The sequence below is a fragment of the Pseudorca crassidens genome, chromosome 13, assembly GCF_039906515.1.
Source record: "Pseudorca crassidens isolate mPseCra1 chromosome 13, mPseCra1.hap1, whole genome shotgun sequence".
Lineage (NCBI taxonomy): Eukaryota > Metazoa > Chordata > Mammalia > Artiodactyla > Delphinidae > Pseudorca > Pseudorca crassidens.
Window position 1 is genome coordinate 50,653,800 of NC_090308.1, and position 15,169 is coordinate 50,668,968.

Here is a 15,169-nt window from a genome sequence, read left to right on the forward strand (position 1 = left end):
ATGAGTAGGAATTTAACAGGTAGAGAAAAAAGAAAACAAAAATCTAAACAGGGTTTAGGAGGAGTGAAATAGCTGGTGAGGTCAGAGAAGCCTAGGCGGTTGGAAATGACTAGAAGAAAAAGTGCAGGGAGGAAAACAGTGACAGGAGACTGGAGAGACAGGTCCAGATCAGGTCATGATTGGCTGTGTAGTTCATACTAGACGGGTTAGAGTTGATTTATGAAAAGAAGCATTGTAAGTCTGGGGCAGGGAAATGATCAGATTTGTGGGTCTGAACTCAGTAGTAGTTAGCATTGTCAGGAATAACATCGGGAAGAAGACGGACACCCCTCAAAATGATTGAAAACATGCTTGATTTCAAAGATTTAATTTTCACTTTACAGGAGTGGCAAGAATTACAACAAAGTATACAGCGAAAGGAGCGAGCTCTGCTGGAAACCAAATCGAAGATAACACATCCTGTTTATAGTCTTTACTTTCCTGAGGTGAGTTATACACAGCCTAGTGTTTTCCTTATTCTCTGCAGATATTTCTTATTTGCTTTTTATCTCTCTGTGGTGTGTATTGGCTCAAATGTGCTGAATGTGGTCTATTCTTGATAGACCACATTTTTGAAGGCTATATTTCAACGTAAATCATTTTTAGTGAATGTGTTGTTTAAAAGGAGGGTTGTTAACTTTTTAAGTACTTCTGTCTTTTCTGCACCCAGATTACTGAGAGTTGTGCTTAATGATGATTTTTCATTAGCAGTTCAGGCAGTCCTAGTTGGACAAATGCATATTTTGCCTATGACTGTATGGCTGTTATGAATCTCACAATTCTGTCATGTTTTAAATAGGATGAAAATGTTCTTAAATTTTCCCCATGGTTTTTCTCTGAGGGTTCTCTGCTGGCCACCTGTAGCCACTAGACTTGCTCCGATAATTGCCCTGGTCCATGGGAAGAGGCAAGCCCATGGCTGAGGGACCCACTAAGTTCAGTAGGAGCCGAGCCCCAAGCTCAGCACAGATCATGGCAGTGCTGTTTGTTCCCTTGTGCTTGTTTATGTCGTGACTGTGGCCTGTTCAACTTTTGATCTCTTTGATACGCTATGTTGTTTGTCTTTCAGATGAATTTGGGATCTGCTTGATGTATTGCATTTGTGGATGATTTTGTCTGTGGCTAGAGATCAAGGACTCGTTGCCTCTTAGTTTAGCGAAGCTGTTCTGTAGACTGCCTTGCAGCTTTGCCACAGAACCTTGTGCTTACCACTCATGTTTGGCAGGTGATTTCATGTATAAATCTGCTTTCTGCTCTAGAACATCAATCTCTAGTTGTTGGGGGCTGCTGAAGGCAAATTCCTAAGTGATTTGGCTCTCCTAATAATAAATGAGTGGCTCTGCACAGACTTTTGTTTTGACTTGGAGAGAAGTCAGCCCAGGATTCCATCTTACTGTGTGCACTGATCTTCTGGCATGTCCTGAGCTATAGCCCATCTGTTAGGGGCATTTTGCCCATTGCAGTGTAGTCTGCCAACACCAAAGCTCCTGAAATCAAGCGAATAAATTCCACTCATTGATTGGTTTTAAAAGTACCATGGGGGCTTCCCTGGTGGCGCAGTGGTTGAGAGTCTGCCTGCCGATGCTGGGGACATGGGTTCGTGCCCCGGTCTGGGAAGATCCCACATGCCGCGGAGCAGCTGGGCCTGTGAGCCATGGCCGCTGAGCCTGCGCGTCCGGAGCCTGTGCTCCGCAACGGGAGAGGCCACAACAGTGAGAGGCCTGCGTACCGCAAAAAAAAAAAGGTACCATGGGATGCTGTAAGCTGCATAATTTGTACCCTTATAATAGACAGCTTCATTTTAGACCGTGCTTAGTTAATAAGCAAAGCATTCATTTACTCCCTTAGAACATTTTAGCAGTGAAAATGCCTTCTTGTAATTTCATCTACATGGTAAATATCTCAAAGTGTCATTTATCAGATAAACTTTATTTAGGATTTTCCTAACATCTACCTGTCTACCTTCCCATGTACCTACCTAACCACCATACTACCCACTTAAATTACTTAAAGTTTTATGTTAATAATTGACTTACATGTTAATTGCAGCTCATATGTTTAATAAGTTAAGAATGGTTGGGAATCTCACACAACAGAAACAGTTTTGTTTAAAGTGCAAATAACTCATGGTAGAACATCTTTTCCACTTTCACCATGTGCATCAAGAGAGCGTAGGTGCAGTGCCATAGATTGATAGTCACTAGCTTCTTTTTTTTTTTTTACACAACAAATCTGCTCTTTTTTTTTTTTAATTTTCTTTATTTATTTATTTAGGCTGCATTGGGTCTTTGTTGCTGTACCCGGGCTTTCTCTAGTTGCGGCGAGCAGGGACTACTCTCTGTTGAGTTGGGCTTCTCATTGCTGTGACTTCCCTTGATGCGGAGAACGAGCTTTAGACACGTGGGCCTCAGTAGTTGTGGGTCGCAGGCTCTAGAGCGCAGGCTCAGTAGTTGTGCGCATGGTCTTAGTTGCTCCACCGCATGTGGGATTTTCCCAGACCAGGGCTCAAACCTGTGTCCCCTGCACTGGCAGGTGGATTCTTAACCACTGTGCCACCAGGGAAGTCCCAGATAGTCACTAGCTTCTTAATAAATAGTATTCTTGAGTGAATCTCATTTTAATCAAATAGCGTGCGTGGGGGGTGGAGGGTGGGAGGCATTCTCTAAGTAGAGATGAAGAATAAATGCACATTTTGAATATACCCCTCTGCTTCTCATATCAATACATGTTCTGGTAATGATATTTCTGATAATGAAATGTCAGACCACTTAAATAGTAGAGATGTTTACCTCATTTCATTAATAATCATAACTTTAAAAATTATTATTGATATATAGTTGAAATACAACATCACATTAGTTTCAGGTATACCATATAGTGAGTTGACATTTGCATTCATTATGAAATGGTCACCACAATAAGTCTAGTAACCATCTGTTCCCATACAGAGTTATTCCAATATTATTGATCATATTCCTTATGCTGTATATTACATCCCCATGGCTTATTTATTTTATAACTAGAGGTTTGTACTTCTTAATCTCCTTCACTTATTTCTCCCGCTACCCCCACCCCTCTGGCAACTACCGGTTTGTTCTCTATATCTGTGAGTCTGTTTTCATTTTGTTTTGTTTTTTAGATTCTACAAATTAGTGAGATCATATGGTATTTGTCTTTCTCTCACTTCACTTAACATGATATCCTCTAGGTCCATCCACATTGTTTCAAATGTCAAGATTTCGATTCTTTTTTTATGGCTAAGTAATATTCCATTGTATATATGTACCACATCTTCTTTGTCCATTCATCCATCAATGGATACTTCAGTTGCTACCATATCTTGACTACTGTAAATAATGATGAGGTGAATTGCTGTGTACATACCCTTTCAAATTAGCAACTTTGTTTTCTTGGGGTAAATTGCCAGAAGTGAAATTGCTGAATCATATGGTAGTTGTATTTTTAATTTTTTGAGGATCCTCCATACTGTTTTCCATAGTGGCTATATAAATGTAACTGTAATTTTATTGTGCTCTGTGTCCTAGGCAGTTTAACAGATATTTTATTTGTATTATCTCGGTTTATCTTCACAACACAGTGTGAGGTAGGCATTCATTACTTAACAGAGAAAAAAGTGAGGTTTAGAGAAGTGAAATAATCAGGTCTGGATGGCTTTAAAACAGGCATTGGCAAACTACTGTCTACAGACAAATCTGCCTCCTGGCCTGTTTTGTAAATGAAGTTTTATTGGAACAGAGTCACACTCATTCCTTTTGCAATACAGTGGCAGAGTTGAGTAGTTGCAGCAGAGACTCTTTGGCTCACAAAGGCTAGATGTTTATACAGTTGGCCCTCGGTGTCTGTGGGTTCTGCATCTGCAAATACAGAGGGCCAACTGTACCATGACACTTTATGTAAGAGACTTTAGCATCTATGAATTTTGGTATCCTGGAGGTGGCGTGGTCCTGGAACCAATCTCCTGTGAGGTACAACTGAACTCTATTTTGAGTCTGTTATGTTTTACCCATTTTGTGTGTGCAAAACACTCATAGACGAACATATATATACTCATATACCTGTTGTGGTAGTCTTAACCCTTGGGTTGAGCAGAAGTTGGGTTAATCATGCACTTGTGATCTGTTATTCTGCTTATTAATGTTGCAGTGCCTTGTAGTTTAAGGCATTTAAACAAAAACTTTTAGCTGAACTTAGTGTAGCATTATTAGAAAGATAATAAAACAAATTTTAATATCTTAGGATTGAAATGCAATAGAAAGTGCAAGTGTTTTTGGCTTAGAAACAAACATTTTTCCTACGAAACTATTTTCAGTAAAAGTTATTTTTTTTAACCTTCTTTTGGATAATTGAGACTTTAGAATAGTCTATTGTTTTTTTGGTTGATTATTTGGAATATCCTAGAGTTTATTTTTAGCTACAAAACTTTTTTTTTTTTAAAGCCATTTTAGAAAGATATTGTCTCTATCCAGTTCTTAAACAGTGGATGCGAAGAAGATGACTGTTTAGTTACTGACCTGTGCTGTAATACAGTGATAGTTGCTGGGCACACTGAAGTTTTGTACTTCCAGACTAGTCTTCTAATTTTTGTTTTAATAGATTTTTGTCTCCTGTCAGTGCTCTCTGCTACCATTGTGCATTCTGGTGGCAATTTTTTTCCCCAGCTCTTTTTCTGGTCCTAATCTTTTATGAAGTACAACTAAAAATGCTGAGCTTATTAAAATCATGTGCAGTAAAAGGTATAAACAGGCTCTTAGAATCTGAGATGCTCTCTTATGAGTAATGTGTTTTAATATATTAATTTCTGATATTGTTGTAAGTCCGTTCCATTCCTACTTTCTGGCTTTTGCTTATTACTAGGTAACATTACTAAGATTATTTGCTAAATGATATTGTAATAGTTCATACTGTTTTCTTTTTTAGCATATCTTTTGTCATTTACAATTAATCAGGTTTTTAATACAGAGGTTCATCAATAGCGTTTAAGGGGCCATTTAAAATACCAAAATTACATACAAAAGTGTTGTGGAGAGCAGATCTACAAATGGTTAAGAACAATTTATTCATTCAGTAAATATTTATTGACATCTATTTTGTACCAGGCACTGAGTCTGTGCTGGGGATACAGCAACGAATAAAACAAGGAAAATACAGTTGGCCCTCTGCATCTGTGGGTTTTGCATCCATGAATTTGACCAACTATGGATTGAAAATGTTAGGGGGGTACATTCCAGAAAGTTCCAAAAGGCAAAACTTGAATTTGCTGGGTACTGGCATAGCATTTACGTTGTATTAGATATTGTAAGTAATCTAGAGATGAAACAAATCATATGCAAATACGACACCAGTTTATATAAAGGCTGTGAGCATTCATGGATTTTGGTGTCCACATTGTGGGTGTGGGGGGGCGTGTCTGGAACCAGTCCCCCTCAGGTACCAAGGGATAACCATACTGCTAAAATGAGACAAGGCAAAATTGTATTTCTCTAACTCTTTTTGGTTATTTATATTTATTTTTCTTTGCAGGAAAAACAAGAATGGTGGTGGCTTTATATCGCAGATAGGAAGGAACAGACATTAATATCTATGCCATATCATGTGTGCACACTAAAAGATATGGAAGAGGTAATTATCCAACAACATTATTTAAATATAGAAAACAGTGTAGAAATCAGTTTATCATATTTGGCTTATTACATTTTATTTAAGACACATTTTATAACTATTCTCTGACATATTTTGGAGGGAGCTCATTGGAAATTTATAAAGTACTGAACTACAACTTGGTAGTCTTCTAAAACCTTGTTCTCAACTTATTTTGGGGAGTTTTCACTGTTACTATCTAAGAACACATGCCTTACCTTATCTCCAGAATTTAATTATGTTTTACAAAAATTTATTATTTTTATCCTCTTTGGGTTAGTGCTCAGATATATACCTTTTGTCTTAAAAAACAAATATAAGAACTGGTGATTCGTTTTTTAGAGTGGAATTTTTTGTTACATTGCTTTGTCCGCTGTCAGTGACATCAGTAATATAGCTTTGTGATGAACATATTTTGCCCTTGGATTTTCTTGTTTTTCTTCTTGATTTTTTATGTTATTTTTCTAGGAAGAAGTTCTGTCTACCCAGACTTGGTGGACAAGAGCAAGGCTTTGAATTTCAAGATCTATGATGATGATTTTTAATCCAAAAAGTTTTTTCCCACCTTTCTAACCAAGTAGTGCATGTATGAAGTAGTTTCTTGTTTATTTGACACTTAGAGTTGGTACCAACTTAAGGGTATTTTTGAGAGTAATTTTAACATTTTTTGTGTGTGTGTGCGGTATGTGGGCCTCTCACTGTTGCGGCCTCTCCCGTTGCGGAGCACAGGCTCCGGACGCACAGGCTCAGCGGCCATGGCTCACAGGCCCAGCTGCTCCGCGGCATGTGGGATCTTCCCGGACCAGGGCTCGAACCCGTGTCCCCTGCATTGGCAGGCAGACTCCCAACCACTGCGCCACCAGGGAAGTCCCAGCCATTGATATTTTTGAAGAGTCCAGGCAAGGTATTTTATAGAATATCCCTTAATCTGAATTTGTCTTATTGGTTACTCACGCTTATATTCTTCTCAAATATTTTTGGCAAAAATACTGCGTAGGTGATGTAATAACCTTCTTAGTGCATCACATCAGGGGCACATTATATTAGTTTGCCTGATATTGGTGATATATGATGGTTGATCATTTAGTTAAGTCTTTTCTCTGTTGTAAAAAGTGTGTCTTCCTCCAATCTGTGGGGTGATACTTGGACACTATGTGAATACCCTGTTCTCCAACAGTCTTTAACCCACTCATTTTAGCATATGTTGATGATTCTTGCCTGAATCAATTTTTACTATGCTGGCTGTATTCAGTGTAGTTTAATTTTATATTTCTCTTAAGAGGGAAACTGTACATCTTTCAGTGTGTTTGAATCATATTTCTTTGTGTGTCTGTTTGTGACCGTCGTTCATTTTTGTTGGGTTATATTGGTCTTTTAAATTGGTTTTGGGACTTTATTTTTGTTTAAATATTATGAAATCAGCCCTTTGTGATGTGTGTTGCAGATATTTCTCACCAGTTTGTTGTACTATTGTGGCTGTTTTTATCAAGCAAAAATAGAAATATTTACTCATTTGTTTATCCATTGGTTTATTTGGGTGTTTGATGGTATGATTTAGTAGTTTTTTTCTTTTATGATTTGTAGGTTTGATGTTACAGTTAGAGGGGCCAAACTTTGAGATTAATTAAAAAAAAAATTCTCCCATGATGTTTTCTAGCTTGTTTGTTTTTTTTATAAATTTATTTATTTTATTTATTTATTTTTGGCTGTGTTGGGTCTTCGTTGCTGGGCGCGGGCTTTCTTTAGTTGCGGTGAACGGGAGCTACTCTCCGTTGTGGTCACGGGCTTCTCATTGTAATGGCTTCTCTTGTTGCGGAGCATGGGCTCTAGGCACACGGGCTTCAGTAGTTGTGGCATGCGGGCTCAGTAGTTGTGGCTTGCGGGCTCTAGAGCGCAGGCTCAGTAGTTCTGGCGCACGGGCTTAGTTGCTCCGCAGCATGTAGGATCTTCCCGGACCAGGGTTTGAACCCGTGTCCCCTGCATTGGCAGGCGGATTCTTAACCACTGCGCCACCAAGGAAGCCCTAGCTTGTTTGTTTTAATGGCAAATTTTAATATATAATCTTGCCAACAAAATCTGGATTTTGGAAAGTGGAGGCAGATTACCAGAACATCTAAATGTCATCATAAAAATGTATTCTTCCTTTGTCCAAGTGGAGTAGAAACTTCTAAGAGTTCGTAAATGTTTGTATTTGAAGTTCATTAGTATATGATAGGAAATAACGTATCTTTTTGACCTTGTAAGGCATTGGACATCTGTAAAGAAAAAAACGTACTTCTCCCATGTGTTTCTCCTTTACTCTAACACTACTGCCACACTCTAAACACTTCTGATACCAGTTTGTGGGCTTTTCCCCACACCAAGCAATTCGCTGTGACACCAGCTGAGTGTCCTGTGGTTTAACTCAGTGCTGACACTGTCTACCTGGATATCTACCTCAGGTTAAGGGTTCAGTCCCACAAGACTGCTGTTCCCCTGCTCTCCATCTTTAGATGCTAGTCACAAGTGCCAGGTTGTCACCTATACTTCTGACCAACTGGCTGTAAATCGTGGTTCCCATTATCCCCCTCCTTGGGTTCAGTAATTTGCTAGAATGGCTCACAGAATTCAGGGAAACATATTTACCAGTTTATTATGAAAATAATATGATAAAGGATATAGATGAATATCCAGATGGAAGAAATACCTAGGGCAGGGTATGTGGGAAGGGGCATGGAGCTTCCGTGCTCTTTCTGAGCAATCCACTCTCCCAGCACCTGCACATGTTCACCAACTCGGAAGCTTCCAGAACCCCTACTTCAGGGATTTTTATGGAGGCTTTATCACAAAGGCATAATTGATCATTAATTCAGTTTCCAGCCCTTCTCTGGAGACTGGGGGCGTGGGACTAAAAGTTCTAAGCCTCTCATCATGGTTTGGGCTTTCTGGTGACCAGTCCTCATCTAGGAGCCCACCAAGAGCCACCTCATTAGAAGAGAACTCATTCTTATCCAGGAAATTCCAAGGGATTTATAAGCTCAGTGTCAGGAACCAGAGTCAAAGACCAAATATTAGAACAAAAGATGCTCCTTGTGCTCTTATCACTTAGGAAATTACAGGGGTTTGAGGAGCTCTTTACCTGGAACTGAGGGCAGAGACCAATGTATATATTTTCTATTATCTCACAGCATTTGTCGTAGAAATAAGAAAATTTGGCAAGAACTCTTTCGTCTCTGGTGAAGTCTATTTTAGTCCATTTCATTTATTTTACTTTTATACCCAACTTAATTTCTTCAAGTTGTCAAGATGTGATGGTCAACATAGAACTTGGTTGCTTTAAATATGCTTTCTTGAATTGTGGAGATAGAAATTAACCCCATCAATTCTGCCTCGTTTTGTTTTTGTATAGTATATATATGACATAAACGTCATATATGTGTGTATTTGTTGTTGTTAGAACTTTTGTAACATTTATTAGGACCTCCTGTGTCATCTGAGTAAACCCTAGCTATTAAATACTCTGGTCTAAATATTTTAGGAGTGAGCTGTTGTTTCTTCCACTCCTCAAAATATAGATTTTAAGTGCTGATTTTATATTCTAGGTAGAACTGAAGTTTCCTGCACCAGGAAAGCCTGGAAATTATCAATATACAGTGTTTCTAAGATCAGACTCCTATATGGGTTTGGATCAGATTAAACCATTGAAGGTAAGAATAATGACTATGCATTGCATATGGTTGTCTATTTGAATAAGTGCTTAATATACTGGGGAAGGTTTTCTAGTTTTGAAATGTAGAATAATAGAAAAAGAGGTCATCTCATACTTTTAGGTAATATACTTGATGGACTACTCTTTCAATAATAAACTTAAGTTGTATTAACAGAGTGTAATGATTTAGAACCTTGAGTATAACTTACGTGATACATTTTAATGTGCTGTAATATGCTGTAACTTTACAGGGCCTCACCAAATGGGTTCTGTTTTCTTTAAAAAGCACATGTGTTTTCCCACAGATTCCATTGTAGTGTTTATTGATTTCCAAAACTAATTTGTTTTTGATCATTTTAGAGTATACATTTGTGTATCATTTGAAGCACACTCCCATCAGAGCTTTTTATAAGAGGCATGCTATTGTGTTAGAGAGATTGTGCTGAAGAAATATTGTTGCACTGTATACTGGAGACCTAAGAGAAGGGAGCCAGCAAAGACATACCTTTTTTTCCCCCACGAGAATACTGTATTTCTTTCCATTGGCTGTAGAATGTTACTTCATGAGTCTGGAGGCTGCAAATACCTCTTTGGAAGTCACACTTGAGTTTTTCTTCATCAGCAGAAGACTTATTAAGACATTACTCAGTGTTCTCACTCAAGAATCACAATTATTCATCTTTCATGCCACAGGATAAATAGTATAAGCTCCTAAAATCAAACTACATTAGAAATTTAACTATACTTACGTGTTAGTAGATTCACCTTTTTATTTCTGGGATGAATATCTGTTCTAAGTATGTGAAATTTAGAGTTAAAAGCATAAAATCTATTTCTTTATAATTGCTGCAGTCAAAGAAACCTTTTCTTTACCAGGTATTTCTCCCATTATTCCTCCCCAAGTTTCTGAAGTCTACATTTAATTCTTTTTTATAGTTGGAAGTTCATGAGGCTAAGCCTGTGCCAGAAAATCACCCACAGTGGGATACAGCAGTAGAGGGGGATGAAGACCAGGAGGACAGCGAGGGCTTTGAAGATAGCTTTGAGGAAGAGGAAGAAGAGGAGGAAGATGATGACTAAGCAGTACTATGAATGGACCACAGTATTTGCACATATTTGCAAATTTTTGCTGTTTTGGAAGTGTGTAATAAACCAGAAACAGTGCAGAACTGATGTTGAAGGAGGTGTTAGTTCTTTAGTAGAAATGGGTGCATAATATATCTAGGCAGTGGTGGTGCCTTGGTACAGTCTGAAAAATGCTTAAGGCTTGTGAAAGCCTTTCAAGTATGGGATGGTGCATTTATTTCATCTGCAAATGATAATAAACCCTTTGTTATAACTGTCCAGAAGTGTGGGCTATGTATTATCTGATCATTTATGGTCCCAGTGAAAGTAAAGGTACATGAAAAACAGTCTATAAATGAGCGACTTTTCTTTGTTTAGCTTTAGTTTTAACAAACGTTAAAGTATGGTAAACACCACAAATGTTTTAAGTAACATCTGCTCAAGTTTTAATCTCTTGGTAAGCTCTATTCACTTATTGACATTTTGCAGTGATACAAGAGTATTTATAACAGCTCCATTCATAGCTTTAAACATTTTATTTTTGCCTATCTTGGTCGTAAGTTGGCATTCTGTCACATTCCACATAATATAGAGGGCTACATTTGGGGATTTTCCTTCTTTTAATTGCCCAGAGTTATCAGATTATAAAAATGGCTTTTAATGGCTTAAAACATTTTTAAGCCTCTATTTTAGCAGATCAATACAGGATCTAATTCTTTTTATAAGCTGTAGATCTAAAAATGATTGTGGGACCATATGTTCTCTGATATTGGTGACTTATGTTATTAAACCTTTTTTAAAAGGTTCATTATAAAAGCTGAAATACATTCTTAGCTTTTAATCTACCTGACTCTATCAGAAGCCTTTTAAGGAAAAATATAACATGCAAACGAGGCATTTTTTTGTATTCATTTTGGACTCCTGTCAATAAAATAGAAGTTTGATTCATTTTACGTTTGTAATGGTGTGTCTTTTTACTCCCAGAAAGGGATATGATAGGATAACTCATTCTTTTATTTTTCAACTAAAAATTTAATAATAATATACATGACTGCTGATGTGATTGCTATTTCTGTATACTATAGAAAAACCCATGATTGGGAAGAATTTTCCCCTCACACTCTCACACAGTACAACCTGGAAGGGAGTGCGTATAAAGAGCAGAAATGTGTACATGCTGAGTTATTGAGGTATTACTAGATACGGAGGAAGCATGTCTCTATTATAGGACTGATTGTAATAATCCTCTCCTATCAAAATCTCCACAGACCAAAGTACTCTTGGAATACTAATTTGTGACCTTCTTTACTTAGAAGGTTGTCACTTTCCATGCAGAATTACCACTGGTATTTTGTTACTGCAGTAGTTGGAAATAAAATTTGAAACTTAACCAAAAACATGAATGGGGGGGGTTTTTGGGTTCTAAATTTAGGATGTAATATTTCCTATAATACGATCAAAGCAATTTTTTCACTGGAACCTCCATCACCTATTTTTCTTTTAAAGGTGTTAGTGAGACCCTTCCTTGGGAAGCAGAAGCGCCACTGAGGATTTGTTTCATTTTATAAGTAGAGGGTGGGTTTAATTTTCGAGTCAGGTTTTGCTGGGAAGCTGCTGGCCACCTAAGTGAGGTGGAGGGAAGTGAGCCAGCCTGTAGCATCCAGTGAAAGGAGAGGTTAGAGAAAACGCAGGCGGCATGAAGGCAAGGAAAGCGAGCAAATGAAACAGTGTGTAGTATGCGCACTCCTGGTTTTCTTGAAAGATACTTTTCAAGAGAAGTATTTCTATTCTAGTGGCTATTTTGTCTTAAAGAGGCTTTGTAAGTTATTCAAACTGGCTTCTTCCTGATTTTAAGGCTAGAGGATGGTTTTACAACCCAGTAACTCACCACAGTGCTTAAAAAAACAGCATCACCTCATTAGGAAACCCTACTAGCCTGTTTTCCTTTGCCATTTGTGTGATATATGTGTACTTCCTAACCAAATAATACATTTTCTTCTAATGAGCTCTTTCCATATTGCAATAGTGAAAGAACTGAGCCTCATTTTATAGTTCTCATCTTTCCAGCAAGTCTCTGAATTCTACATCCCTTCTTTCTTTCTCTATTATTGAGATTTAATAACTAATTTACCCTGGTTTGCATTTAATCAAATGGAAACTTTCACTGAGTGCAGTTTCAGTTTTGTTCCCATCAAGAAACACTGACGTTTTGTCAACAGAATAGATGAATATATAGATGAAAACATTCAGTGTGCATATACAAAGTGAAACTGGTTATTTATGAAATTAAGCTACTTAAATCGTATAATATTTTTCTCTTTAAATTGGTAAAGTACCTATTAAAACAAAAGGTACTTGTCCAGAGGAGACCACAATTGAAAGTCTTTCAGTTGTAAATTTTTGTGTTATGAAACTTGATTTAGGCCCCATGTGTGTATCTCAATCTTGAAGTCAGGTGTTCATGTCCTTTAAAATTAAAAAAAAAAGTTTGTGAACATTTTTTTTAAATTGAGTACATTGAATAAGGTTTTCTGTGTAGAACATTACTGTATTTGTCCCAGCTTGCACTGAGGGGTGCAGAAGGATGCTGAGCCTGTCTGGCTGCAGGGCTCCACTGCGAGGTGGAAGCTCAGGCCCCGGGTGGAAACAGAGTGGGTGGACACCAATGGACTGATGTGGAAAAAGGGAGCAAGGGTGTTGAGGAATGTAATGAGGTTCTCTGAGCATATAATTCTCGACCATAATATTTATCCAGTTATTCACTTCAGCCAATCAAAACCAGATACTGGAGTGGTCTTTAGCAACAATTGTTACTTCAAATGCAATTCAGCAAGCACTTCGCATATTTTTTGAGGGGTTGTTCATCATCACATATTTACTGAGTTTCAGTGTGGCTGGGTCTGTGATTGGACACTGGGGCTGTAAAAATCAAAGAATTTGTGTTCTTAATGACTCATAGGTATTAGGGCAGGCAGATTTGTGGCAGTCTGTTTTAATCCATTTGCATTGGCTAATGACCATTGTTTGGAATGCCTTTTTTAGTTTGTCTTTCCACTGTAGGCAGAGGAGTTTTTTAAGGTGCTAGCTACTTGTTGGCTTAAAAAAAGAAAAAGGCAAACCTTCATCCTTTATTATTAAGTGTTTCTTTAAAGCATTTTCCTCCCCAAATATTCTTATTCAACTCCATGAAATCCCCTATTTAATCTGTCTTATAGTAACTGAAACAGCTATCAGTGAACCATAATGTGACATTTTACCTACCAGCTGTGCAGTGATTAGCCCAAATATGTCTTTAAAAGTTAGCATCAAGCATCTTCACACATTTAAACTTGATGCTAGAGCTATTTTGCAAAACTAGAAAAAAAGCTGTGATCTTGTACATTTTTCTGTAACTTGAGCTAAAAATTCAAGTCTAGCAATCATTGGCCTGCTTTAGGGCTGTGGCTTCAGGTGGGGGCGTGTACCTCCCAGGAATATGCAGGTAATCAGTCCACTGGGAAAATGTTAAAGCGGTTGTTTGTATTTAATCTCAGCCTTTTAAATTTCTATTTTTGTGTGTTTTATAATGTACATAATATATTGTACAATTGTACACTTCTATAATTTGTAAATAAATAATACATTTATTGGTGCATTATACATTCTTTTCTGATTTCAATGCATGATCAAAATATTTGCATATGCTGCTTTGAAGTGTTGATATACTGCCATTTAAGCAAAAATGAAGGTTTGGACCTTTGGCACTCACCATTTGAGTTCACAAAATGATGCTGCTCTGCTGGAATTGACGGGTTGGCATTCACTGTGTAGCAAAGTGATATTTTTTGAGGTGGAACTGAGTAGGTTTGGTGATGGGGTTAATAGATGAGGGGAGGGTTCTAAGCAGCTGTTGTCCATGGAAAGAAAGTGTGACAGGTGAGGGCAGAAGTGCTAGGTGTGGCTTCCAGGGACTTCCAGCAAAGTCTACAGCCCTGTTAGTGGTCCCTGCAGTCAGTGGCTGCTACAAATTACAGGTGAGCATGAGAAGGACTGTCCACTCTTTTCGGCACTAGATGGTCCAGCATTAACCTGCCAGGCTGGGTTACTGGAAACCTGAAGTGTACACTTTAAAATCTGGATAATTATGAGCAGATTCCATAAAGAACTTTAAAACTATTTCCCTGTAGTTTCTAGCCTGGTTCCGGTAGAGGGCGATAGGGCTATAATTTTCTTTAGCAAAGAATGGTTTAGTTTGTGACACAAAGAACCAAAATTAAAGACATGACTGTGTAATTTATTTCTATTGCCACCTTCTAGGCTTACCTCCTTCCCTTTAATGTTTTGTATTCCTGTCTAACCCTAGCCTTTATTACATGTGTCCTTTAATATATTAAATTTACTTCTCGGTTTTCTGGCTAGAAACATTAAGCCCCTTTGCAACAAACTCCCAAAGACAATCCACGTCTGTTAATACAAATGTATTAGATTGCTTGAGAGAGGTGGGAAGTCAGGTAGGACAAAAAAAATCCTTTTATTCTACAAAATTAATTTTTGGATGGTAGGTGTCAAAAACTATTGAAGGGTCTGAGATTTTTACTGTGTGTGCAAGCTAACAAGTTAACCTGCCACAGTGCCATGGATGCTGGCAGAAGACAGGAGACTCCCAAGTCAGAGGCACTGGAGGCTGCGCGAGCTTCCTGTTCCCCATCTACTCCTCTGTCTCCCAACTTCCATGGGGCT

At 38.0% G+C, this 15,169-nt stretch overlaps 1 protein-coding gene across 1 annotated transcript in view; it reads left to right on the plus strand.

The window, feature by feature from the left end:
* Positions 1-11,398, plus strand: part of SEC63 (SEC63 homolog, protein translocation regulator) — a 67,814-nt gene extending 56,416 nt beyond the window's left edge. Inside the window, exons 18-21 of the mRNA XM_067702425.1 lie at positions 384-485; positions 5,581-5,679; positions 9,279-9,383; positions 10,322-11,398. Coding sequence (XP_067558526.1) covers positions 384-485; positions 5,581-5,679; positions 9,279-9,383; positions 10,322-10,465 — 450 coding nt within the window. The 3' untranslated portion in view covers positions 10,466-11,398. The remainder of the gene's footprint in view (positions 1-383; positions 486-5,580; positions 5,680-9,278; positions 9,384-10,321) is intronic.
* Positions 11,399-15,169: the final 3,771 nt, after the last annotated feature.